Source organism: Ictidomys tridecemlineatus, unplaced genomic scaffold (genome assembly GCF_052094955.1).
Source record: "Ictidomys tridecemlineatus isolate mIctTri1 unplaced genomic scaffold, mIctTri1.hap1 Scaffold_58, whole genome shotgun sequence".
Lineage (NCBI taxonomy): Eukaryota > Metazoa > Chordata > Mammalia > Rodentia > Sciuridae > Ictidomys > Ictidomys tridecemlineatus.
In genome coordinates, this window is record NW_027523917.1 from 660,276 (window position 1) to 687,177 (window position 26,902).

At 46.5% G+C, this 26,902-nt stretch overlaps 1 protein-coding gene across 1 annotated transcript in view; it reads right to left on the minus strand.

Annotated features, from left to right (window-relative positions):
* Positions 1-689: 689 nt before the first annotated feature.
* The window catches only part of LOC144374099 (uncharacterized), a 61,712-nt gene continuing 35,499 nt past the window's right edge, over positions 690-26,902 (minus strand). Inside the window, exons 3-5 of the mRNA XM_078037045.1 lie at positions 3,794-3,888; positions 2,069-2,142; positions 690-1,211 (exon numbers count right to left, since the gene is read on the minus strand). Of these exons, the coding sequence (XP_077893171.1) occupies positions 1,163-1,211; positions 2,069-2,142; positions 3,794-3,888 (218 nt within the window). The 3' untranslated portion in view covers positions 690-1,162. The remainder of the gene's footprint in view (positions 1,212-2,068; positions 2,143-3,793; positions 3,889-26,902) is intronic.

Here is a 26,902-nt window from a genome sequence, read left to right on the forward strand (position 1 = left end):
AATGACTAATTTCCCCCTTATCCTGGCTGCCATGCCAATGAACAGAACTTATTCCTATAAATTGACAAAAATAAAGTTTTCCTTGAAACAGGCAGCCACCTTTGGGGGCACTCAACCTGGGCTGGAAAAGTGTGTGGGCTGTGCTCACATCCTGTGTAACTTATGGGGAATTTTCTGTTAGTATTCTGTCTACAGGATGTAGCCCTGGGTGGCCTTGAGCTGATTACCTGGAATGCCTGATGAATAAATAGTCCCCAAATAGCACTGTGTGGCCTTTGACAGGTTTTAAAACTTTCTTAATTGTTGAGGCATCAAAAAATAAGAACTTACCTAAAAAGAGCCAAGGGAACTGATTATAAAGAAAAATAACAATACTGGAGGCACAGAGACCATTCTCAGGCCAACTGCTTTCCAGGTCCCATCCAGCTCTAGGTTTAAAGAGCTCAGTAAATGTTCACTTCTGTCATACCATGTGATCTTGGTCCTATATTCCACTTTGTAAGAGTATGGTTATGCCCATTTTGATCTCATTTCTTCTTCATCCCTGTCTCCCTTTGAAGGTTCTTAGCATGTGTTCAAAGATTTCTTAATGGAATTCCAAGTCCCCCAGTGAGACAGGAGAATCACAGTGGCTTTTATCTGCCAGCATGGCACTTCCAGAGACTTACAGAAGAGACAAATAACACCAATGAAGAGAAACACAAATGGCATCATGTTTATTTCAAGATGTGTGTTCAGATATATGCACATGGCCCTTTCCCTGACACAATTTACATACACACACACAGAATCATACAATTACGTAAATTCACAAGTAAGCAGGGCAGTGGACGGAGGGAGGATTCAGCACCTTCTCATCACCACCACCCCACATCATGATCTTGACCCACTAGGTGCTGCAAACCCTCTGGATTTGCTATTGGGGGAAAATGACTACTTTTATGCAGGTGAATAGATGAACAATGGGGACTCGGTGGAAGCCTGTAGCAGTGAGATGCTACATCAGTCCCTGAGCATCCTTCCTCAGTCAGATCCTAGAACCAAGGCTTTACATCCAACAGGGATGCTGGAGGAAAGCATTCACACTGGGCAGGTGAAACACCGCCTGAGACCTGGCTGATAGAACTGTAAAGGAGCCAGTGCTTGGGGAGTCTCACCTTGCCTAGAGACTCAGCAGCCTTTGAGTAGCACCACCAGCACACGCTCGCCATCTGCTGGGCATGAAGGGGAAGTTCCATCAGATTCTGGTCCTGCTGGTGGCACAGCTTGCCCAGCAGGGCAGGATTCAGCCCTCTCTGTTCCTGCACACTTTGTGTTCCCAAAGTGCCTACCTACCTGTCTGCTTGTTAGCCCAGGAATAAGGTGGCACAGCTTTTGAGTGGTCAAAGGAGGACTTTCCAAACATGCTCAGCTCAATCCTAAGCACATGCAGATCTTGTTTATTGAAAAGCAGATTCTTAATCCATGTGCTTGCTGCGTGAGGTGGGGCACAGATTTTGCTTGTTGAACAAGCTCCCAGCAATGCTGATGCTGCTGGTCTGTGGACCATATTTTGAGTCGCAAGACTTTTAGCTCCTTGTTGGAACCCCAGTGACTCAACATCCCTATCACTACTCGGCGACCTGTCAAAGCTTAGCTTTCTTGCTGCTGGGAAGCCTTTTGTTCTACTTCCAGTTGAAACTGAGAACAGCTAGCAATAATGAAATAACTACCACTTAGATACCAGTAATATGCACCTGTCTCAGAGCTAAACACTCAGACATTGTCTAATTCAATCTTTCCCCAAAGTTTCCTTTTATAAAGTAAGTGTTCCTATCCCCATTACATAGATAAGAAAATTGAGATCCAAAAAAGGTATGTCACATGGCCAGTAACTGGCAGATCTCATGTCCAAACTGAGGTCTGAGCTCCTCTGATTCCAAAGCCTGTGCCTAACCAGCCAGTCCCCAGCTTCCCATCAGAGAGCTTGGTGACTTTGTCTTGATCCAGTTCTGCTTGTTATATGAGGGTCTTTCCACCAACCCTCCCTCTTCAGCCTTAATTGTCCCACTTCCTGCTGTACCCTCACCCTGAGCTTGCTCGGTTGTAGTCCACTGGCTGGCAGAAGTAGTTACAGTCATCCAGAAGCAAGGTGGCCATGAACTGGAAGGGAAAGGGAAAAAGCAAATTATCGAGTCATAAGGCCACTCCACCATGAGATCAGACACCAGGGCCCATGAGGCTGATTCTGGATTTGGTCATGTTCCCCACAGCACTGTCCTCCTCCAACCCCTAGTGATACTGGGTTAGATTTTGCTAACCCATACTATTCCCTGAAGTGGATAGATCAGAGACAGCATTTGCACACATCTCATTGGTCTCTATTTTTTTTATGTGAGTAAACCATAGACCACAGATATGACTCCCCACATGTGAGATACTAAGTTAGGCAGTGAAGGTCCAGGGTGAACCCAAGGCCATCCACACATGTGCCCTGCCTCCAAGGAGCTCAGAGCCCCACAAAGAATGGAGGAAATAATCCTAATCTTTAAGGTTGTTACTACAGAAAGACAGAGGGTGTTCTGGAAGTCAGCAGAGATGCAAGAGTGAAGAGGCCTTTGGCAAATGGAGGGGAAGGAGAGATGGTTTTATGGTGGTGCTTGGCCTTGGGTCCTAACCCTGTGTGCTGGTGAGAGGATCAGTGGGAGGATTCCTACCCAGAGGAAGCAACTACAGCGACTGAGGGAGAGTCGTGTGGTCTAGTGGAGGGCCTGAGAGTTGTGTTAAGGAGCTTAGATTTGATTACTTATTGACTCATTTGGTAGTGTTGTACTAATCACTTCTCCACACCATTCACAGGGACAAAACAAGGCAGATAAAAAATCCCCTGCCTCCAGGCTTTAAATTCTGGTCTTACAGGCAAAGGCAGCTCCTAAGTGCTTTAAGAAGGAAGTTGATAAGGGTGTGGCAGTGTTTGAAGTATGGGGGTGGGGGGCAGCAGAATATACTGTCATCACAATTGACAAGTTTCCCAGGACAAGTCTCCTGTCTGGCAAGTTATTTCTCACTTAATACCAGACATTCGGCTGGGCCTGCCTTTACAAACAGGAGTAGGACCCAGCCCTTTCCTTTGATGGACTTGCCATTGGGGAGGAGACAAACATGCCAGCCAGGCTCTCAGGGTGGGAGAAGAAGCACTGATCTGTGGTGTTGTGAATTTGTGTGGTGTAAATACTGCCGGGGATGACTTCAAGCTATTTAGCAAGACATCCCTGAACATGGACTTGGGAAGAGACCCACCAACCAGCGCTCCGCTGCTGGTGGAGTGGGCTCCAGCGGCCCGCTGCTGAGGTTAGAGGCCTGTAGCGAGAGTGTGGAAACCCAGCAGGAAGCTAATAGCCAGGCCTGGGAGAGAGAGGAAAGGCTTGCAGAGAGGAGACCACTGACCTGAGTTTAAAGGCTGTGTGGGCATTTGTCAGGGGGCCAGGGGAGAAAGGCAGCCGGGGTTGAAAGACTGGTAGAAAGACAGCGATGAGCCCAGCTCTGGGGGCCTGACCACACCCCTGTATGAGGAGGGAGGCCGGTGAGGACCTCTGCTCCTCTATTTAAGAAAATGGAGGACAGAAGTTGGTAACAGGGATGGAGAAGTCAAAGACCAACAGAATCCCAGCCCCTGCCTATGTCCCCGCCTAGGCTTTGGAACTTTTTGTGTCAGAAGCTCATGGCTTTATTTATCCTTTGGGCTCCCCAAGGAGTAACAGATGCTGGAACTCTGCAGAAAGCGCTGATCAGGCTTACCTCATAAAACATATACCTTGAAAGAAGCACCAGGCCCAAGTTGTAGGCAGTAAAGGGTTCTGTCAGCTCCAGAGAGTCCCATCAGGATGTGGAGCAGGAGCCCACCATCACCTGAAGGAGGCAGAGAACAACAAAGAGGGTGACAGGGAGCAGCCTGGGCACCAGGAACCAGGAATTTGTTTGTGAATCTCAAGAAGCAAAGGAGAGAGGTCACAGGCAGACTGGCCACCCACCTGCCCCGAGCCCTCCCATCAGCCAGCTCCAAGGCCCATTCATCCCCACCTCTTGTTTCCCAAGCATCTGACATTCAGGCTGTGGCAGGTGAGAAAAATGAAACCTTTCATTACACGATACCATCTCCTACCTCCACGACCTAAAGCCCAGGTATTTTTATTCCAGAACTTTCCAGGGTACTGTCATCGTGAACACCTGTAAGTAGAAGCAAAATCTGGGTCTTGTCCAAAACCACCACCCCTTCTACTTACTATTACCCACTGAGGGCCTGTAGAACCTGGTTCCTCAGTCTCCCCAGCCTGACCACCAGCCTCAGGGTCACCCCTCCATTCTTGCCTTCAAATGTTGACTATGACCACCCACCATTCACCACTGGGGAGACCCCATGGGCCACACTGGTATCACACCTCACACCCTTCCCTCCTTTACTTGGAATTTCTGGCCCCCGGCTGTGACCTCTGAATTGCAGGGCCCAAGGGACAGAGATGAAGATACTGTGCATCAAGCCACAGACCGAGGGCACGAAGGTCTCCTAGTTTCCCTTTTCCTCTTCTCTCTTGCTCTGTGGGTCCAGATCTTTCTGAGCATCCCTGGCTTCTCCCACCTCTCACTGAGCCCAGCCACACCCAGCCCTTCAGAGCCTAACTTACTCCTGAGGCTCCTCCCGGGCTCCTCGGGGTCTCCTCTGGTCAGTGACTGAAGCTGCTCTGGCTTCTCGGGGTCTTGCAGGCTGTTGTCGTCTGAGTGAAGAGTCCTCTGGGCTCCAGGGTACAGAGCTGACCTAAGGGCAGCCTCACCTGCCAGAAGCTCTCTACTCCTGTGCTCTGACCTGCTGTCAGCCCCAGCCCCTACACACACACACAAACACACACACACACACACACATGCACAACCACACACATCCATGTCCATTCCCTGGCTGGGCACTCTGCCCTTCTCACAGCCCAAGGGAGAAAGAGAATAAAAGGCACCCAGGAGTGGGAGGTAGCCACTAATAGGGCAAGGGATGATGGCGGCAGCTCTCAAGAGGGGACAGGAGGAACTCAGGTGGTCAGTACTATGGGGAGGTGACCTCAGAACACATGGCCTCACACTCCTCCCTCTTACCAAAGACACTTCTATCCGAGGAACACTATGCACTGGGACGTCACCTGTATCCCCAGGTTCGGCCACCCCCTATCACCTAAAGTTTAAGTCTTCCTCCTTTTTCTGTCACCCTTTTCCATATGGTGAAGTGTTATCACCTTTCTGAGCCTTCTGAGTCCTCTACAAGCCCCCTCCCCACCGCACTCTCCACTCGTTGATGGTCTAAAGGAGTACTGGGGTGACTGGAAACCCCAGGAGCAACCTCTCCCTCCCAGCCCCCTCCACCAAACTGCACCACTGAGAAATGATTAAAATGATTTGTCCAAATAGCCTCTCTCAGGTAACACCCTTCCCTGGCTTTATAAGAGATGAGGGAAAGAAACCATTTTAGAAGCCAGACTGCTGAATAAAGGAGTCCCAGCAGCCTCCACGTGAAATCGGACTCCACAATAATTCAAGGGCAGCTCCTAGAACCAGCTTCTTTAGAATACAGTGCCTTGTTTTCACCTTCTTTTAAATTTTTTTTCTCAGTTGTAGATGGACACGATACCTTTGTTTTGTTTATTTATTTTTAGTAGATGGACACAATACCTTTATTTTAGTTATTTATTTTTTATTTGGTGCTGAGGATGGACCCCAGAGCCTCACACATGTTAGGCAAGTGCTGTACCACTGAGCTACAACCCCAGCCCCTTGGTTTCCCCTTCTGACATGATGGCACCCTGTGGTCCTGCTAAGACTTATAAAGTCATTTGTATGTAAGCCCCAGATCACAAGCTCAGAGCCAGAAGGATTAAGAGACTGGAAAACTCAGCAGAGATAATGGTTGTGTGCAAGCAAACCTGGTCACACCTGTAAGCTATATGTGTGTGCCTATACACGTGCTGAGACAGACCTCACTCCAACTGCCCTTGACAGTGTCAGGGAAGATTCCCAGCCAGGATCAGGCAGAAGACAAGGCCTTCCTTGTGAACCCCTCTCCCAATATGTCTGTCCTGTTTCCTAGAGTATCAAGCCAAATCTATTCCAATGGGGCTTCCGGGTTATCCATGCTCCAGGCAGACCCTCCTCATCCAAGATCCACACGCCATTTACTACTCCCATCATCCTGGTCTCCTCTCTCCCGGCCCAGCACACCCTCTTATACCCATTCCTGCATCCCTGATATTCCTAGCTTCTTCCTTCACTTCCTGCTCAAACAGAAGTCCCACTTCTGACACCAAGTCTCCCTCTCCTCCTTTCCTCTTCGCCCTCCATGGTGTGCACTGTCTGTTACCACCGACTTCAGCCTGAGAGTTTGGTCTTGCAAAGCAAATTGCAAGTCCTTTCAGGTAATGATAGCTTGCCACCTGGACAGACAGGTGGAACCACAGGAACCTTCTAGCATGACTAGAAGGAGGTTGGGGAGGTGTGAACTGTCCAGCTCCAGGTTCTGGCTGTGGCCCCTGCCAGCTCTCAGGGGCCACTAACAACAACCTTGACATGCATGTGGCCCCTTAGGATTCTTATGGGAGACCCTGGGAAGTCCCTGCAATGCCATTTTGTCCCTAAGAAGCAGGTCAGAGAACAGGACTGGGAACTTTAGGTGAAACCCACAGCAGTTCAGGGTTCTCTGCTCCAGCCCAGCCTGGGAAACTCTTAGGAAGAAAGCATTCGCTGACCACCCTCTCACCCAGCAGACACCCTCTGGACTTACAGATCATATAGACTAGGAAGGAGTTTGCTATAAACATCCCACAACCATAAATTAAGATTGGACCTGGATGCCTCCAGAGTTCGTCTTCCCCAGCAAAACAGCAAAAGGCACAGAAGCCGCCCCACCCCGTCCTTGCCCAACCAACCACATTCACAGAACTCACTGCAGCACAAATCCCTGGCCATCTGCTGAGTGAACAAGCCCCCTGTAGGGTCCTGAAGTTAAATAGGATACCTACCGGAGGGCCAGGAATTATATGTGCAAAAACTGGTACTGCAAGGAATCACACACTTCCACACCCATAACAACAGCCAGTGTTGATTACATCATCACCCTGTGTCATACATGATTCTAAACCCACATACACACTAGTGTATTTTATGCTCACAACAACCCTGCAAGGTAGGTACTATTGACACTCCCTTCTACTAATGAAGAAACCGAGGTACAGAAAGGGTAAGTAGCTTGTTCAGTATCACGCAGCTAATAAGTAAGGGCCAGGGTTCAAACTGAGGCAGTCTGGTTCCAGAGCCCATATGCTTAACAAGGATAGTACCCACTGAACTCTCTCTTCAATCTCTTGACATCATAATTTGTTTTATTTGGATTTGAAGAATCAAAGGGCAGTTCGATGCACATGAAAAGGAAGTCCCAATTTACCAGATCAAAGTAAAAATATTCTTGCTGGTTCTTACTACAATGTTATAAAGTAGCAATAAAAATCCTTCCTTCCTTCTGCCCACCCCCCCAGCTCCTCCCTTTCTCCCTCTTTCTTTCCTGACGTCCATCCATTCACCTAGAACAGAGAGGGGTTTTCAGACCCTTAGGATCGAGCAGTTCCTATGTAGGGAATGAGAGGTCTAGAAAATTGGCCAGTACCCAGCCCCATAGGAACTTTAAACAAAGTCCATACTCTCCATTGGATTTTAGAAGAGCATCGCTACTCTGTAAACAATGTTGAAAACAGCCACTCTTGATAATGAAAATGAGCTGGGCGGTATCTGGCTCGCATTGATAAGTGCCAACAAGGAGGAAAGTAGTCCTCACCAGGCCCTTCTCTTTCTCCACCCAGGAGTGCCACCAGGGCACCACCCTCTGCCCCCACAGATCCTCTTGATCAAAACCCAGGGAAGTGTCTATCAAAATCAGGAAGGGCTGTGCCTCTCAGGGTTAAAGGTGCAGCCTCTCTGGTCTCATAATTTTCAGGTATTGATCTCATCTTTAACTTCACTATATTCTTCACTCAATGTGTTCCTCTCACATAATTTAGTTCTTCCTTTGTTTCATTATTATTGTTGTAAGCTGCATCAAAATATTTAGAAAGGGACATGTGGGTAGCTGTCAAAATAAATAAACACGTAGCTCTACAAGTATATTTTGAGCACCTACTAAATTTTGCTGTGGATCAAGTGGCTTATCCAGAGCCAAACCAGTAAGAGGGGTGAGGTCAGGTCATGTACAGACACCAGCTCCTCCAACAGCCCCCAGTACCCAGCTCTCTTGTGAATAGTCTGCTGAACGGTTCTGCTCATTTCATAAAAGTCCCTTAAGCAAATTTCCAATCACAACTCTGGACAGCTATTTCCCAGACTGAGGAAGTTACCCCTGAGTAGAATCTTCCAGAAGACCAGAGGAGGAGAACTGTGTGTGTGTGTGTGTGTATGTGTGTGCACGCATGCGCGCGCGTGTGCGCATTTATGTTTGCAACAAAATTTTCTTCAAATAACTATGCTTATTTCTCTCTATGTACCTTGATCAGTTCCAATCCCCCAGCTGTACCCTCTTCTCTCCATTTCTTGATGGTGATGTCTTTCTTTAGAAATCAGTGAAAATGGGCAATAGAGCTAGAACCTGAGGGTCCTGGATGGTCCTGCTGGGAAGCAGGGGAGTGGAGGTCTGGCGCTGTGGGAAAAGGAAAGGGTGCTCTTTGGGTGCCAGGGTGGGAGCCACCCACTGTGGGGTCCCGGGAGGGGTGTTTCAGGATGCAAGAAGCAAGCCTGATCTCCTCTCTGCCCCGATGCAGCCCCAGTCTGCCAGTCAGCTGCTTTCTCCCTGGACCGCAGTAAACCTGGCAGATTGCACATCATCACAGGCCTCCTTCACCAGGTGCGGGGAGGAAGCAGCCTCAGACTTTAGTGGGTCACAATCCGCGAGCAGAAAGCTCATCTTGGGTCTGTTCCTGTTTTGCCCCTAGATGCTCCCAGCTCTTGATGCAGCGTGGGGAAGGTGCAGGGACCAGGCTGCGGGCACCCTCCCCCCCCCACCCAGTTAGCCAAGATGAGAGAGTGACTGTAAGGACTGCGGATAAGTGCCTCCCCCAGCATCCCAGCCAGCCTCACAGATGCCACAGTGGTCTTTGTGTGAAGTGGGCTATTACTAACCAGGATAACTAAATCATTCATTTCATTAGCAACAGAGTTTTGCAGATAATTGTGCAAGAGGCAATTATCAGTCATGCACATTCCAGGAAGGAGTGTGATTGGCTGATTTTCAACAGAGCTGCCAGGGGAAATATGAGACATGGCTGAAACCACCGTGGGGCTCTCACCCCAAGATGAGCTGCTCTTCAAAGCTTGTGGCTTTATGGCTTTGAGCTGAGAGAGGAAGAGTGACAGACAGGAAAGCTGAGAGATGCAGAGAGAGAGAGAGAGAGGGAGAGAGAGGAGATCAGGCTTGCTTCTGGCACAAACGTTCCCAGGTGACCTTGATATTTCTTTCCTGTCTAGAAGAATAACCAACAACCAAAACCCATCATCCTTCATCTCTGCCCCTGTGGCTTTCACAGGCCTGCCTTAGCCATCTTCCTAAAACACTGATTTGATGAGGGAATGGAAAAACATGTTAATTGTCTGTAGGCTTCAAGTGCAGCACAGAACAGTGCCCAAATTCTCCTTGATTACATCAACATATAATGGGATAAATAAAATGAAGTATATTCGTACACTGGAAGACTACTCAGTCATTAAAAAGGAATGAAGAGCTGATACATGCTACCATGTGGATGAACTTGGAAAATACTCTGCTAAATGAAAGAAGTCAACCACAAAAATCACATATTATATGATTCCATTTATACAAAGTGTCCAGAATGAACAGATCTAAAGAGACAGAAAGTAGATTAGTGGTTTCCAGGAACTGGAGGGAAGAAGAAGGGAGGAAATTGGGTGTGACTGCTAGTGGGCATGAGGTTTGTTTTTGAAGTGATGAAGATGTTCTAGTATTGGTTAGTGATGATGGTCACATCAATCCGAATATACAAAAAGCCACTGAATTACATACTATAAAAGATGATCTTTATGGTTTATGAATTAAAAATGTCTTCTCTGAACCCAAGGCACAGGGCACGGTGAGGGCTGCACTTAGCAGAGCAGGGAGAGCTCTCTGTTCCTGGGCACAGGCTCGCAGCACTGTCCCCAAAATAGGACTCAACAGACCCCAATGAAGCTCAAGTCTCGGGGTCCCTTCCAGAGGATCGTGGAGCCAGTCAGCACACAAAACTAGCACTTATTGCAAGTTGGAAGGAGAGAGAAAGCACTCATTCTCTCTAACACTCCTCCCATGCGTTGGATAATCAGATTAGCTCAGAATCCTGAATGGCCCTTCTCCCCAGGCCTGTCCTCAATCACTCATGAGTGAAGGTCCTGGGGCTCTCAGTGTATTGCCACACAGACTGGCAAGTTTCCCCCAAGGGCTGGGCCAAGAAAATGCCCAATGAGATGTTTCTTTATTATTTGAACTCACTCCCACATCTCCAAATCCTGTCACTGTCTGATAAATCACTTGTCCAAAACGAATATTTTCTTAAGCATAGATTCCATGCTTACCTGTAAATTTCACAGTATTATATAAATGCTATTGGAGCATCTCTGAAACCACAACTATGATTATCCTCAAGGCACGTTGGATGCAATTCCAGGAACTGTTGCTCTGTGCTGCAGGGAACAGACATTTACAGAGGGATGAAGCATACATTGGTGGCTCTGGTGAATAGGATAATATGGACTGGTGTGTGTGGTTTTAGATAAATGTGCTAAATGATTGGTTCTCGTTCCTCACAGCCACCCCTCGAGTGCCTCTCTGGCTCCGTTGCTCCATCTGAAGAGTGAGGGAAAATACTCGCTGGCAGAATTCTCTAGAACATGACTCACTTCTTCCATCACTGAAACTTTACCGTTGAGAAATGTTCTGATTATTATGATTTTCTTCTGCCTATTTATTTTATTTATTCTTATTTTATTTGGCTGTTTATTGAACTGAATTGGGAACAGAAGGAAAACTACCAATAAAGTCACTTTATCAATTTTGAGTATTTCTAAAGACCAATCTGGGGAAGAAAGGAGTTCAGCATCAAGAACAAAGTTTGGGGTCGTCTGTGGACTTGGGTCCCTACAACCCTGGCTGGTGGGACAGGAGCAGGCCCATGGTGTGAAGGGAGCATGGGTCAGAAGGACTTGGCCCCAGGTTTGTCACTCATGTACCCAGCAGTCCTGGGGAGATCCTGTTCAGGGCCTCCGTTCTCTACCGATGAAAGGAAGCATCTAGAACAGGTGACCTGCTCTAGGCTCCAGGCTGTCTTGCATCAGGGAAGCATTTGTTGACTCCACACCTACCAACCAAGAGGACAAAGTTTCGGAGCACTGAGTGGCTGTCCTCTCGTGTGTCACCTGTATGTAGAGGCAGCAGCAGGCTTACTGCTGAGATTTGTTGGGTACGTACAGAAGAGGTGTGAGGATCTCATCTTCACCGAGGTCCCAGTTGCTTTGGTGGATAACACTATCTACACATGTCTAATAATGGGTGCATGTGGCCCAGGGATGCTGGGGGCTTAGTCAGGTTGCCTAGGACAACCCAGAAAACCCAGGTTCACAGAGGACCTCTGCCAGGGCTATAGGGTGAGTAGCATCACAGGGTACTTCTGAGCTGTATGGCCATCTTCTTCCAATGGTCAAGCCAGGGCTGCTTAGCACCAGAACTTTCTCTCCCTCCCTAAAAGTACCCATTAAAATGCAATCCTCTGTGTCCTCCTCCCCCAGCCTCCCACCATTCTGCTTTCTGCTCTATGAGCTTGATGACTCCAGGTACTTCACCTAGCTGGAACCACATGGTGCTTACCCTTTAATACCTGGCTTATTTAACTTAGCAAATATCCTCAAAGTCCATCCATGTTGTATAGAGTGTCAGTATGTCCCTTCTTTTTAAGACTGAAAAATATTCCATTGTATGTACACACACACACACACACACACACACACACACACCATGTACACAACACTTTCTTAATCCTTTCATCTATTGATGGATATTCGGTTGATTCCATATCTTCACTAATATGAATAAAGCTGCAAAGGACATAGGAGTGGACATCTCTCTTTGTCATCATTTCCTTTGGCTATTACCCAAAATTGGATTGTTGGATCATATGATAGTTCTGGCTTTAATATTTTGAAGAGACTCCATAGTGTTCTCCATGATAGTTGTACCAATTTGCATTCCCACCAACAGAACCCAAGGGTTACCTTCTCTCTGTGTACACTCCAATTTTTGTTAGTTTCTGTCTTTGATGATGGTCATTCTCGTAGATGGAAGGTGACAACTCATGTGGTTTTGATTTGCAGATCTCTGATGATTAGTGATGTTGACTGTTTTGTTGTTGTAGTTCATTGATCTCTTGGCTACTGTAAGTCTTCTTTTGAGAAATATCTAATAAGGTTCTGTGCTCATTTTTTAATCAGATTATGTTTTCTTACTATTGAGTTGTTCAATTCCTTTTATATTTTAGATACTAATCCATTATTAAACGTCCGCTTTAGAAATATTTTCCTTTATTTTTCAGGTTTTCTCTTTCACTCTGTTGGTTGCTTTTTTTAAATTTTGTTTTATTGTTTATTTATTTATTTTGTTCTGTGCAGAATTTTTTTTAGTTTGATGCAATCCCATTGGATCTGTAGATCACTTTGGGTGATGGAGACATTTTTCACAGTATTATTACTTCCAATGACACAGGACACTTTCCCATTTGTGTTTTATAATAATTTTCAGTATACAGATCCTTCACTTCCTTGGTTAAATTTATTCCTAAGTATTTTATTTACTCAGGTCTTCTCCCTTTTATTCTTGGGCTAGGTAAAGGTTCATCTACTTCCTTTATCTTTTCAAACAACCAAATCTTAGCTTCATTGTTCTTTCCCATTGTTTTCTACTTTTTTCAATGATCTCTTTTCTGATATTTATTATTTCCTTCCCTTGGCTAACTTAGGGCTGGGTTTTTCTCTTTTTCCTTGTTTCTGTAGGTGTATGATTAAGTTGCTTGTTAGTGATGCTTTTGTTGCATCTCATAAGTTTTGGTGTGTTCTGTTTTTATTTTCTTTGTCTTAAAATGTCATTTTTATTCCCCTTTTGATTTCCCTTTTTAAATTATTTACCTATTTTTTTTTTGGATGTGCAGTGCTTAGAATCAAACCTGGTCCTCACTAGGCAAGCACCACCCCTGATCCACACCCCCAGACCTCCTTTTGATTTCTTCTTTGCCCCACTGGTAGTCCAGAAGGACATCTTTTGATTTCCACGTTTGTGGACTTTAACTTTTCTGCCATTATTGACTTCTAGTTTCATTCCAATGTGGTTGGGAAAAATACTTGATAGGATTTCAATCTTCCTAAATGGGTTAAGAATTGTTTTGTGGTCTCATATATGATCTATCCTGGAGAATGTTCTGTGTGCACTAGAAAAGAATATGTGTTCTGCTGTGGTTGAATAGAACGCTCTGAGTTTGCTAGGTCCATTTGATCTATAATGTTAACTCCATGCTTTCTTCATTGATTTTCTGTCTGGATATTCTATCCATTATTGAAACTGGAGAGTTGAAGTCTCCTATTATTATTGCATTGCTATCTATCTCTTTCTTCTATTCTGCTAATATATTCTTTATATATTTAGTGACTCCAATGTTGGGCACATATATTTATGACTTTATCATTCTATAATGACTTTTTTTTTCTCTTGCAACAGTTTTTGTCTTAAAATCTGTTTTCTCTGATGTAAGTGCACTCACTTCTGTTCTCTTTTGGTTACTATTTCGTGGAATATCCTTTTCCATTTCTTCACTTTCAGCCAGTTGTGTATCCTCAAGACTGAAGTGAGTCTCTTGTAGGAATCATACTGTTGGATCCTGTTTTTTAAATATCCACTCAGCCCTTCTGTCAAACTTCTGAGGCTAGATCAGCAGGAACTGTCCAGCACTGAGACTGACTGGGGCTCTCCTTCACCCCCACGCAGGGCACCTCTCTCCATAGTGAATGGCACAAGCTATGGAGAGGTTACAAGGATAATGTGAATCCACCTTCCCTTCCTCTCTAATGTGTCTCTTCCTATCCAGGCCTTGTAATCCCTCACCTGGATTCTTAGCTCTTGTGAAGGAATTTCTGTGTCTGGATGGTTGTTCAAATTCAAGTTTCAGTGATGGAAAGAGTGCTGCAAAGTCATCATCACCATCTTGCTGAGACCATTCCTTGTTGCCTGGCATGATCACCCACATGATCCCACTACCTAGAACCACACATACTTGGTAGACACTCCAGTAAAGCTTGCTGATTGAATGAATCCAGGTGATGACTCTATTTATTGTCTTACCTTGGATTTGTACTGGGTCATGCTGCTGGGCGTTCAGCAAGCTTAGCTGGGAGCAGCCAATGCCTTTCCCTCTATGGCCACTAGGGGGCAGATGTGTCATGTGTTCAGACAACACCAGTTGGTTTGGCGCCGCCTATAAAGTCACCTTGGGTGTCTGGGCAGAACAGAATACTAAATGGCTCTGTCAGGATCCGTCTACCTCACAGGTCACCATAGAGGTACGAGGTGCAGAAAGGGCATAAAATGCAAGTCCTGTATGCTCATGCTGAGTGCGAAGGGTGAAACTAGAGTGGGCTCCCTTTCTCTGCTGCCCCTGCAGTGGGGATCCCAAGTCATGTCACCTTTGGGGAAGATAGTCTTGGGATCTGCTTCCTCCATTTCACTCCCCAAAGTGAAAGAGGCAAGGATTCCTTACTAGAAAATTGCCAAAAAGTAGCAACAGGCCTGAGCAGTGGAACAGAAGGAAAAGGACCCCTTTGGGGGCCCATGAGTGGGTAGGGGTCAGGATAGGCAGGGCCAGGGCCAAGCTGAGCTTGTGTGTGAATCCTTGTCCCATCTCAGCTGATCCTCCAGGCACCTCTGGGAGGTGAGAATCATTAGTCCAAATTTTCACATCAGGAAACTGAGGGTCAGACTGGTTAGGAAACTAGTCCAGAGTCTCACAGCTGACATGGGACCAAGCCAGGCCTCCAGCACAGGGTAGGCTGGTTTCACAGTTTCTGCCCTGCTCCCCGTAGGTCTGCCAATCAAGAGGAGACCAAGGCTTTGGAAATGAGCAAACTCTGGTGGTCTGGGGGAAGGTAGTGGAACCCCCAGGGGAGATCCTGGTTCACTGCTAAACATCCCTCAAATCTCATGTAATTCTCATAGACAGTCAGCAGAGGTGGGCAACTTAACCAAGGAAATAAGGAAAGTCAAGGAAACAGGAGTGGTCAGGTAAAGTGCACTGCCCAGGGCTGACCACTCATAAGCAATAAAATCTAGTGACTTTTTTTACTGGGGGTCAAGCAATGGAGGAGAACACATGCCATCCATCTCCTGAGTCCCAGGGGCACTAGACATGCTCAGGACTTCTCTGTTTCTTACTCTAGTTCCTCCTGTGTACGGTGGGAGGCAGTCACCTCCACTACCCTTCACCCGGTCTTCAAGATGCCAATTAGCCTGCTCCACTCAGGCCTCGAATGAAAAGGTTAGAGACATAAAGAAAACCAAACTGTGGGCCTAAAAAAAGAAGGGTGTAAATTCTGAGTTTTTTTTTTTTTAAAGGATTTTGATAGAACATGAGGGCTTTTTGGTGGTGGGTTTTTTTTGTTTGTTTGTTTTGTTTTGTTTTTTGCAGTGGGGAGGCGCAGGGTACTGGGGATTGAACTCAGGGGCACTTGACCACTAAACCACATCCCCAGCCCTATTTTGTATTTTTAAAAATTTTTTAAAATTTTTTTAATATTTATTTTTTAGTTGTAGTTGGGCATAATATCTTTATTTTATTTATTTATTTTTATGTGGTGCTGAGCACTGAACCCAGGGCCTCACACATTCTAGGTGAGTGCTCTATCACTGAGCCACAACCCCAGCCCCCCTATTTTGTATTTTATTTAAAGACAGGGTCTCACTGTGTTGCTTAGCACCTCACTTTTGCTGAGTCTGGCTTTGAACTCATGATCCTCAGCCTCCTGAGCTTCTGGGATTACAGGAGTGCAGCACTGCACCCGGTGAACAATGAGTTTTCATAGAACAAATGCTAAGTATTTTCCTTTTTTCTTCTTTCCTCCTCAACCCCTACTCATTTTGATTCCAGGAAACAAACAGAATCAGCCGAGCGCTGGCCCCATGCTAGGCAGGGGTGAGGCCAGGGGTGGGGAAGCTGGGCCCCCGGATGGGAAGAGCAGCAGCACACAGGTTAGGTGAGAGTGAGGGTCATGCTGGGACACGTTCTTTCCACTTGGTAGCTATGAGTGACCTCAATATTGGGACGAGGCTGTCTGAGGAAAAGTCTCCCATGTCCACCATGGGCTCCTGGTCGGAGAAAGTGACAGGGCACCTGGAGCCACAGAGTCCTCACTTTCTTAGGGCCAGGTTTATGTTTCCAGGTGATGAGATGGCGATGGGGCTCCATCTCCCTGTGCCAGTTCCCTTCCTGTGGGCTCACATGGGGAAGGGACAGGTGGCAAGGGACCGTGTCCTCCTGCCCCATTAACTGAGAAGCATCTCTCCTGGATAAGAAAACATGGATTTCTTTATCTGAAGCACATGCTCGGACCCCTGCCTGCTCAAGCCAGCACCATTGCTTCTCCTACTGCACCTGCAAGAAAGCTTTCTTCAGCTGATTCTCCTTCTCTAAGGCTCTCAGAGGTCTCCAAGAGTCCTCCTGATCACAGAGGTCAGCAGCTCCCAGCCCTATTCTCCCTAATTAACTGGAAAAGGGAAGATCAGGTCATTACAGATCAGATGGTCAGGAGCACACAGGTATCCCACTTCTCGGATCCGGGTCTTGCTCCTGAGACAGAGGTTACTGCATTTTAAGGATGGGTTTTCATTTTAAACTTTAACACAAAATTTTCCTTTGTGTAATGGCTCGGATGGGAGGTGTCTCCCAAAAGTTGCTGACACGTAGTGGGTGCCCCCGACACAGCAGCGCTCAGGAACCTCCACAGGTGCAGGCTGTTGTTGCTCCCAAGTGTGATGATCTGTGATCCTCCTTCTCTTGCAAGAGGATTCTCTGACCCTGACAGAAGCAGCGCCAGCCCCTGATGTGGGGAAGAGGGGACTAGAATGCAGATGGGAACAGGGTAGAGCCATCAGGGTGACCCCTTGAAGGCCCTTCAGCATATGAAATCAGTAGCCAATTAGAAAACTAAGCTTCAGGTGGCTTCTGATGGGGCTGGATGCAGATGATAGGTACTCTGCTTCCTGTGTGTTATGGCTTGGGTGTGAGGGGTCCCCCAAAGGCTCCCAGGCGAGGCAGTGTGAGAGGGTTCAGAGGGAAATTACGGGGTTGTAAGAGCCTTAACCCAGTCAGTGTGTTAATCCCCTGGTGGGATTCACCGAGTGGGAACTAGAGGCAGGCGGGGTGTCTAGAGGAGGTGGGAATTGGAGGGAGTGGCTTTGGTATATATTTGTATCTGGAGAGTGGAGACCTTGCTCTCTCTGCTTCCTGGTCATCATGGGAGCTGCCTTCCTCTGCCCTACTCTTGTGCCTTGGTGGTCAGCCTCGCTTGGAGCCCCGAATGGAATGGAACCTGGTGTCTATGGACTGAGACCTCTATAACGGTGAGCCTCCAAGTAAACTTTTCCTCCTCTACAATTGTTCTGGTCAGGATCTTTTAGTCACAGCAGGAAAAAAAAAACCTGACTAAAACACTTTGTGACCCAAAGCTCCAGACCACTGCCACCAAAACTCTGTCTACCCCAGAGGTCATGGAGGGCAAAGAGCACCAGGCCTGATACCATGAGAGGGGTTCCAGACAGGGGAAGGGAGCTCACAGCAGAACCTGGGCATCTTCCCAGGGGCTCTGTGGATGGTGCCCCTGGTGCTGGGCATCAGCTGCCTCAGCAGGTGGCCCTGGGGCTGTGCTGTGGAGAGCCAGGGCTGAGAGGTGGATGTTGTTCCTCCAAGGGCTCCTGTGTTGAAAACTCAGACCCCAGGTGACAGTATTGAGAGGGGTGTGGTGGGAGGTCCAGGGTCAAAAGTGATTAAGGGATCTCCCATGGAATTCTGATTACTTTGTTTTTCCCCATTGATTCTTTTTAATTATACATGACAATAGAATCCACTTTGACATGATTATAAAAGCATGGGATATATCTTGTTCTAATTCCAAACCCAGTACCTCTTCTTTTCCTTCCCTCTCTCCATCCCTGGCTCCCTTCCCTATATTGATCTTTCTGCCATTTACCCATAGTTTGTTTTTAATTAATTTCTTATGGATGTACTCACTGTCTGATTAGTACTTGTGAGAGGATTGTTATAAAAGCTGAGCATGACCCCCATCCTACCTCTGTCTGGCTCGTTTTGAGATGTGATCCTCCCCTGCTCCCACCCCACATATGCTCCCATGGCCTGCCAAGGGGACTTCACCAGAGTCTGCTTTGTGCTGCTTGGACTTTCAACTCTAAAACTGTGGACTTAGTAAACCTCTCTTCTTTATAAAATTATCTTTCCTCAGGTATTTTATTCTGGCAATGAAAACCTGACCAATACAACCAAGTTCTAGAGGTGAAACTTATTTGCCTGGCCCAGAGTGTACCTGGGATGCATGGAGTTTTGATGAAGCATACAAGCTCTACACTTCTTCACCCCAAAGTCAGAGAGAAAGAGGTCCAACCAATCTCCAGACTTAAGCAAACCATTTCTCCTAAGGAGCCTCATCTATAGCAATAGGAAATGCCCATGGGTGACCTGCTCAAGTGATTCTATGACATTTAGCACTGGTATGTAAGTTGTCCACAAAATGACCCCAACTATGATAGGCTACTTTGGAAGTCTGAAACTCATCAACACTTGACAAGCACACTTTGAATGTATCCAAGGAGAGAATGGCAGGTTCCTTGAGTCATGAAAACTTAAGTGAGTCTCATCCTCAGGGATTTCTTAGAGTGGCCATTGTGTGAGCTCACCCAACGTCTTGTTCTCTCTCCTCCCTGCCTCAGGTGCATAACCCTCCTCACCCTAGAATGTTCAGGTGGGAGGAGGCCTTGTTTAATTCCCTCATATCCCATGCACACCCAGACAGGGCAGGGGCCAGGCTCAAAAGTTCACACAGGACTCAGAGGCGGAGAAGAGACGGGAGCATAATCCTGCTCTCCCCAGACACACTCTTCTGACCTGTCAATTCCCATCTTTCCTTTTCTGTCTCCCTTTACTGCCACCTCTACCTCCTGACCTCCACTGAAGTGGTCTTTCCTCTTCCTTCCAAAAAGCATGAGAATGGAAGGACATAAAGAAGCAGACAAATAAAAAGATGGGGAGAGGAATCAAATTAACATTTTATATGATAAAATGTGCCATTCCACATCAGAGCAAATCCCTAAAAGATGGAAAATGTATTGCCTTTCTGTTCTGCATGAAATGATTGAGGGCGCTGTGGAAGGAAGAGTGAAGACGTTCCAGACCCTCCGCCACTGTTTGTCTCCTGCATCACATGTATGTGCAGATATGTACTCATGAAGCACGAGGCTGGGGGAAGTCAATTGACCTATGTCTTCCCCAGAGAGAGACCTTCAGAGTATCACTCATGGAAGCAAAGGACTTATAACTGTTGCAGGAAGGTATAAGCCCAGCCTCCAGGGTCACATAATAAAACTCCATTATAAACAGATTTTAGGAAGACAAAGCCCGGAGAAGTGAAGACACTTGCCTAAAGCCATCAGAGGAAGTTAGTTCCAAATCCTAGGATAGAAATCTGCTCTCCATGTACTGTCCAATGGAGTGATTAGTACAGTTTAGGTATGATTTTTCCCGTGTTTTCCACTGGTGGGCACCAAAATCTTTAAAATAAAATGAAAACAGAATGGAAAAGACAGAGTAGAATAGAATAGAATAGAATAGAATGAGGTAGATGAAATTAGAAGGCAGGATAAGTGTTATTTCCCAAAGCATGTGTTTCACATGTATGCCCATGTGGGCACATGGACACACATGTATATTCACTCACATGTACACAGGTGTGTGCCCTCTGCGTCAATGGATCTGCATCACAAAACATTTGAAGGCTACTAGTTTAGCCTGGAGGTAAAGTATATAGCCCTGGTTCAAATCCTGGTTCTCAGTAAACTTTTGGACAATTGATTTTACCTTTCTGAAATTTGGCTTTCTATAAATTGAGGATAGTGATAGAGTCTATCTAACAAGATGCAGGAAGTGGACAGACACAATCCATGTAAGGTGTGAATCCAGTTCAGGACACCATGACATTGTGACACTGTAAATGCCAACTATTAAATACACACAGGCTGGTGTAGATGTGCGTGTGGGCATAGACATGGGATGTCCAGGTAGGTGTGAACATAGGGGTAGGTGTAGGGAATGTATCTACACATGCATATAAAGGATCCAAACTCCAAGGGAAATAAAAGACCCCAGCAGTCGGCCCCCATAAAGACGCCAGCTATGTGGGAGGAATCAGTGATACTAAAAGAGACACCTGTCCACGAGTAGGGTACGCACCTGAAACCCATCATTCCACCATCCGTGTTCAAGTGCTGCCTGGTGCCTGCTTATATAAGCGTGTTTAAAGGGTTGGTTCCCTCCACAGGAGAATGGGCAGTTTGGGGGTCACCTGATCAAAAGGGGAGAAGGGGAGATCCTGAAGATGAATCTCGCCTCCTTACTTACTCTGCAGGGCTTAGGGGTCACTGTCTTCCTCCATTAGCTGCTTTCTCCCAGGACAGCTGGAGAAACGAGGGACTGGGGAATTTGCTGCCTCGGGAGACCCGCAAGGGGGAGAGCTGAAGGGCAAGGATGCTGCTGCTGTCGCTGCTCCATGGTATTTATCTATTTTCTGTTCGTGAGTAAATTCTCAGCCCCCTGAGGAAGGATGGAGTTGGGGGAAGGATGCGGAGCTTGGAATCTTTTGCATCCAGGGACGTGAGTGGGATTTTATATTTAGCGGATGACTCACCTCCAAGCTCATTAGTCACTGCCTCCCAGCTCCATTCTGGCAGGCAGGATGCTGGGGAGGTTAGTGGGGTGAGATCAGACAGGATATTGGGAGAAAGAGTGAGAGAGCTCCGGGGGGAAGAGACTGGGAGACCCAAAGGAGAGGAAGGGAGATTAGGGCCCCAGAGCTGAAAGCACAGAGAAAGTCAGACTCAGCAGATAAGTTCCAGGGCAGCAGGGGACACGGGCTCAGCATGGCCTCATGCACCCCACCCCAGGGGAGGGAGAGAAGATGAGGGCAAGGCCCAGGACACCTGGATCGTTTCCAGCCCTCCAAGTGGTCATCTCTCGCTCTGCAGGATGTTCATGTGCTCAGGCCTCCTCTATGGGCTGCCCACAGCAATGACTGTCTAGTGGACAGTCTAGCACAGTGTAGTGGCCAGAGCAGAGTGTCCCTAGGCTGCATCTGGGTCAGAGGCTTAAACAGGGCAGATAAAGACAGCATTGTGAAGGATGCTCTGTGTCATGAGAGGGAAAGGAGCCTGTGGGGTTTAGGGCCAAGGATCTCAGCATGGACTCGGGCCACCTGTGTCAGAAGACCTGGAGAATTCCAGCACCTTGAAGTGCCAGCCCCCATCCAGGCCCTGTTCCACCTGACTTCCTCTGGGCGGGTCCAGAGATGCTGCCCTCACGGAGTGCAGGTGCTTCTCAGGCATATTCAGGGGCAAACCCCGGGTCTCCCGCTGCATTGCAGCCTCCAGAGGCTCAACTTCTGGTGGACGTGGGATGGGAGCAAGTTGATGGGCTTCTCTGAGCCTCAGTTTACCATGAGAAATGTGAGGTGCCCACTTGAAAAGGATTGTTTTGATTTTTTCAATAAAGGAAAGGAATATAAAGTTAGCTTATTGTGTTTTTTTTTCTCCAGAAGAAATCTACATACTTCCTCATAGAACGGGGTCAGGCCACGGGAGAGAAAAAACAAACCTGACCAGATCCCCAGCTCCAGCAATGGCAGGTGTTGTCCTGAAGCAGACTCCCTTTCTCACTACGACCCTCATGGTAGGTATCTCACTGCCAAGGACAGGAGACAGAGGCTGAGCCGTATCCATGGCTAGGCAGCCATCACTAACTGTCAGGACTCGAATTCAGGCCCAGAGCCCATGTGACAGCCCTTCCAACCCTCACTTCCTTCTGTACTAGGATCCTCGAGGTCACTTAACAGACCTACCAGGCCCTTACAAATATAGTCAGGTATCAGCTTTGCCCTCAGGCCAGCCCCCTCTTCGTTCTCCCTTTTATCCATCATGCCCCTAATTTTGAAAAGGCTCCTTTAGGTTCTCCCTGGACTTTTGGCCCATTTCCTTTAATTCCTGGAGCTTTGTAAAGCTTTATAAAGTTTCTTCCTGACATTCGTGGTTTTCCTGGACTCTGGGCTCCTGAGAGCCAGGGTTGTGACTTTTCACTTTTCTGCATTTGTCATAACTTAAAGATCTGTACCTAGAGAAATAGCCCTCATTGACAGGTAGACCAGCCATGCAATGAGCATTCTGGAAGGGCCCCAGCTAGAGCTACACATCCCACCTCAAGGAGCAAGGACCCAGTGCTGCCCTGGAATAATTTCCTTCTCTGCAAGTCTTTGCTGCCTTCTGCTGTCCGTAGAGGTGACTGGCATGAGCAGCTTGCCAGGCACAGCCCTGGGCTGGGTGCTGAGGACAGGAGGTCCTGCAGAAATAGAAAAGCACAGTCCCTGCCCTCAACCAAGTGCATGCAGTTCTTTCTCTCTCCCTTTCCCTTTCCACCAACTAGACTGCAAGCCCCTGGAGGAGGGGGCCATGTGCTGAGCCCCAACCCCCAACCCACACTGCCTGCTGGTGCTGAGGACATATATATGATAGACCAGATGTCGTGAGATAAGCAAATAATCCCAGAGCAGATGTGAGAGATGATGGAGGGCTGGAAGACTCCTCAGAGAACCCTGTCCACATTCCTCATCCCCAACCTCAGTTATTTGATCTAGAAAATGATGAAAATAATAGCTACCTCACAAAAACAGGAGGATTCAGTGATCAGCCAAGTGCTGGCTCACAAGACACATGCATAAAATGGCAACTGATGAACAAGATTTACTTTATGTTAGTTCAAGCTACATGTGTACCAAAAACTGAAGGTGGGAGTGTATTAAAGGTTATAGCCCCCTACGATATGCCATGGTGCTTTGGCCATGTCACCCTGTAATGTTCACATCAATCCCATTTTACTGAAGAAAAGATAGAAACTCAGAGAGGTCAAGTTATCTACCCAGAATGACACAACTGGCAAGTGATCAAGCCTTACCTTAAACAGATGCTTATCTGTCCCCATAGTTGGAACTCATTCCTTTAAATAACAATGCTTCCACACTCAGGGAGATTTAAGGAAGAAGATTTTTATTTTTCCACATGAGGTGTGGAAAGTTATAGGAGGGTCACAGAGAGAGGAAGGAATGATGAGCTACAAAGCAACCTTGGGACAGTGGCTTATCCCTAGAGAGGAGGCTGAGCTGTGTACAATTATCACAAGAAAAGCAGAGGCCATGTCAAGGCTAAGCACATCCACAGGTCATCAGGAAAAGATTCTCATCATAACAAGCATGGGCAATGCCCAGGAAGGCCCTTTCACGTTAGAGATACCACTGGCTAGGGGACAGAGTAGGGCAGGGGTCCCATAGGAGGCAGGTGTGGGCAGCACCCCAACTTTTACTCCATGTGCATGAGTGTAAGTTGCATATGCCCCATTCACAGAGCTATCTAGTGTCATGAACATGAAGTCCCTGGAGCAAAAAGCATCACAGCCCTTCCTCCCTGATACATACAGGTCCCTTGGATCAAAGATTCAAGAGGGAAAGAATGTCCCCTCCCCACTTGCATCTCTCTTGATGCCTAAAAAGCCATTACTGTCTGGAAGCATTGCACATCCAGTTGAGATTTCTCCTACTGAAATCATTGCAATGAAACACAGGAGAAGACAGATTCCCAACTCCTTTATTCCAGGTGCAGGGGCCTGCTGAGTCTGGCCGGTTGGTCCATCGCCTCGCACTGACAATCACGGCCTGGCACTGCAGAAGATTTCTCCATACCCTCTGACTTCCCCACTGGACTGAGTCCCCTAGAGGAGCTTGGGACATGGTGCTTCTCTATGATTTGGACGTGCCCATCAGACCACCTGACACACAGTAAGCAGTTAATTATACTTAATTAGAGCCTATTAAGGGGACTGCCTTTTAGCATTCTAGAAGAACTGGAAGACAGTGTAACATTTTCCTATCCTTTATTGTTTGTCATTTCTAATTTGTGAGTCATTAATCATTGAAAATCCAGACTTAAAAGCAGAATGGGCCCAGGGGACTGGGTGCTAGATATCTTGGTTCTCTGTCTTCTGTTTTGTGATGTTCTGAATAAGAGCAGGAATGGGAGGAATTTGAGCACCTCAGTTCTTTTCTATCACTCTGAGGTTTTGGTTGCACGCTGCGACTTGGCAAACATGGAGCGGATGGAGGGCAGTTCTGTCTTAGGACTGTAGTGGGGCTGTGATTCTAGGAGCCACTCTCCCTCCTGGTGCAGTTTTGTCACCTGCCCTCATCTGGATTTGCCCCCTTGAGTTTTCAAATTCCTGGGATTGAGAAGGTGGTTTTCTTGCAACTCTGCTGCCAACACCTTCTTTCTTGAGTTTAGGTCTATGCATCTTTTTTTAAAAAAATATTTTTAATTGTAGGTGGACATAATACCTTTATTTAATTCATTTATATGTGGTGCTGAGGATCAAATCCAGTGCCTCACACATGCAAGGCAAGCACTTTACCATTGAATCACAATCTCAGCCAAGCATTGCCATCTATATGTCCGTGGTTATCTGACAATTCATCAAAATGTCCTCTGCCTTAAAAAACTGTAGGGGCTTACAATGCTCAAGGAACAATTTTGTTTGTTTGCTTCTCCAAGTTTTTCTCTACTCAACAACAGGAAATTCTGCCAGATGTAATCTACCCCCAACACACTGAAGGCAGAATGGATCCTCCCACAAGGCTTGGGGACCAGATAGTCAGATCTGGGGTAGGGAGTCAGAATCTTCCTCCTCTGTCCCTCTCCTGTGTGGCTGAGGCCACAGGATCCAGTCTTTCTGCTCTTAACAACCTTCCCTGGTCCAGCAGAGCCAGGAACAACAGGTAGAACCCCTTCCCCACACACCTGCATGGACCACTTACATGAGCAGCCTCCCTGGGGAAACTTGGGATATTTTTCCACTATTCACCAGTTTAAATGTCAAAGAGAACATCGTTTGGACATGCAGTTTTTCAAACAAATTGTCTTGAGGACAGTCCAAATTTGACTTGATTTTGTTTCTCACATATTTTATGACTATAACTTATTCTGATATTCTGGAATTATGAATGACAAAAACCACCTCAAGCAGGACACACTCAACTTCAAGATCTTCACCTACACTATCCCTAACTCTCATAATAACACCACAGGATAAATAGGATCTTTTTTATTTCTGTAGATCAGTTTTCTGTCCTTCTAAAGTTTTGGGGCCCCCAAAGCTATATCCATGTGAGTGAATGTGTGTGTGTGTGTGTGTGTGGATGTGTGTGAAACTGTGCAAAAGACAGTAAGAGCAGAATGCAGACCTAATCTAATCATGTGACTGATTTAACCAAGGACAAAGAAATAGATCATATGGCAAAGTATCAACAGGGTGGATTAGATGAGCCATTAAGCAACTGACGTGTTTCTTGGCAACTGAAAAGCATGGTGCCAAAAACAAAAATAAATTGACTTGTGCCCATAGAACTGGTTGTGCAAACAGGCATGGTCACGAATACGAATGGGTAACTGAGGATGAAACAAGGGGTGGGTTGTGGTCCTTTATGAAAGGGGCTCCATACACCTTTTTTTTTTTTGCAGCATGGCTCTCAGTTTGTAAACCCATTTAGCTACCTGGGCACACCCTAGGTGGCCTTTCTGATTTCTTTCCCACACCTCACCTGCCCCTGTGTCACTGACAGCTTTCCTGCTGAATAATGAGGCCCGTGCACTCACCTCCAGGTTTGGACACAGACATTTATGGGGATGGAGGATGGAAGACTCTAACTGGCAGACATCTAAACTCTTCTAAACAAGTAATTTGTCAATGACTACGTCCTCTCATTCTGCTTCCCCAAATTAGGAGAGGTTTTTACAAATGGGTGGATGGAAAAAGAACAAATGGGAAAAATAAATGAGTAAATAAAGAAATGTACATATAGACACAAAGCATGAATGAGCACTTCTCTCAAGCTATCCATCTGCTTATGATATCGAAGACCAGCATCTGGGCCCTTGTATGGAAGTATTATCTTAGATGATTTGTTAAAGAACCCCTGCTGAAAAACCTAGCCAAAGAAATTGTACTTAGGGAAGAGAACATAAGGAACAGGGACATATGTACTCCTCTGGATGTTATGATGCCCTCTCCAAGTGAATGTTAAAAGCAAGGGCCCTTCAGGAGCTTCACAGAACTGTCACCCTAAACTGTGTCTTAATGCTAGACTTCAGCTTTAATAGAGATTTGTTGTGTGACAAAGTTAGTTCTGCATGTGCTGTAAAATTATGGTTGAGAAAATTGTCCACTTTGTTATTCAAAGACAGTTATGAACATTTTTGTTATGTAACTTTTATCCTCTTTCCTGTTTTATCTTGGCTGGTAAGAAGCTCAGTGACTAACAAGATGATCAATCATAGTGAATAGATTGGCCTACAGCAACAGCACAACTTTCAGTCACAATAAATAGATATATTTACTCTTACTTAGACCTATACCTTTATCTACATCATGTAAAACCTTATTTTTGCCTGTCTCAGATA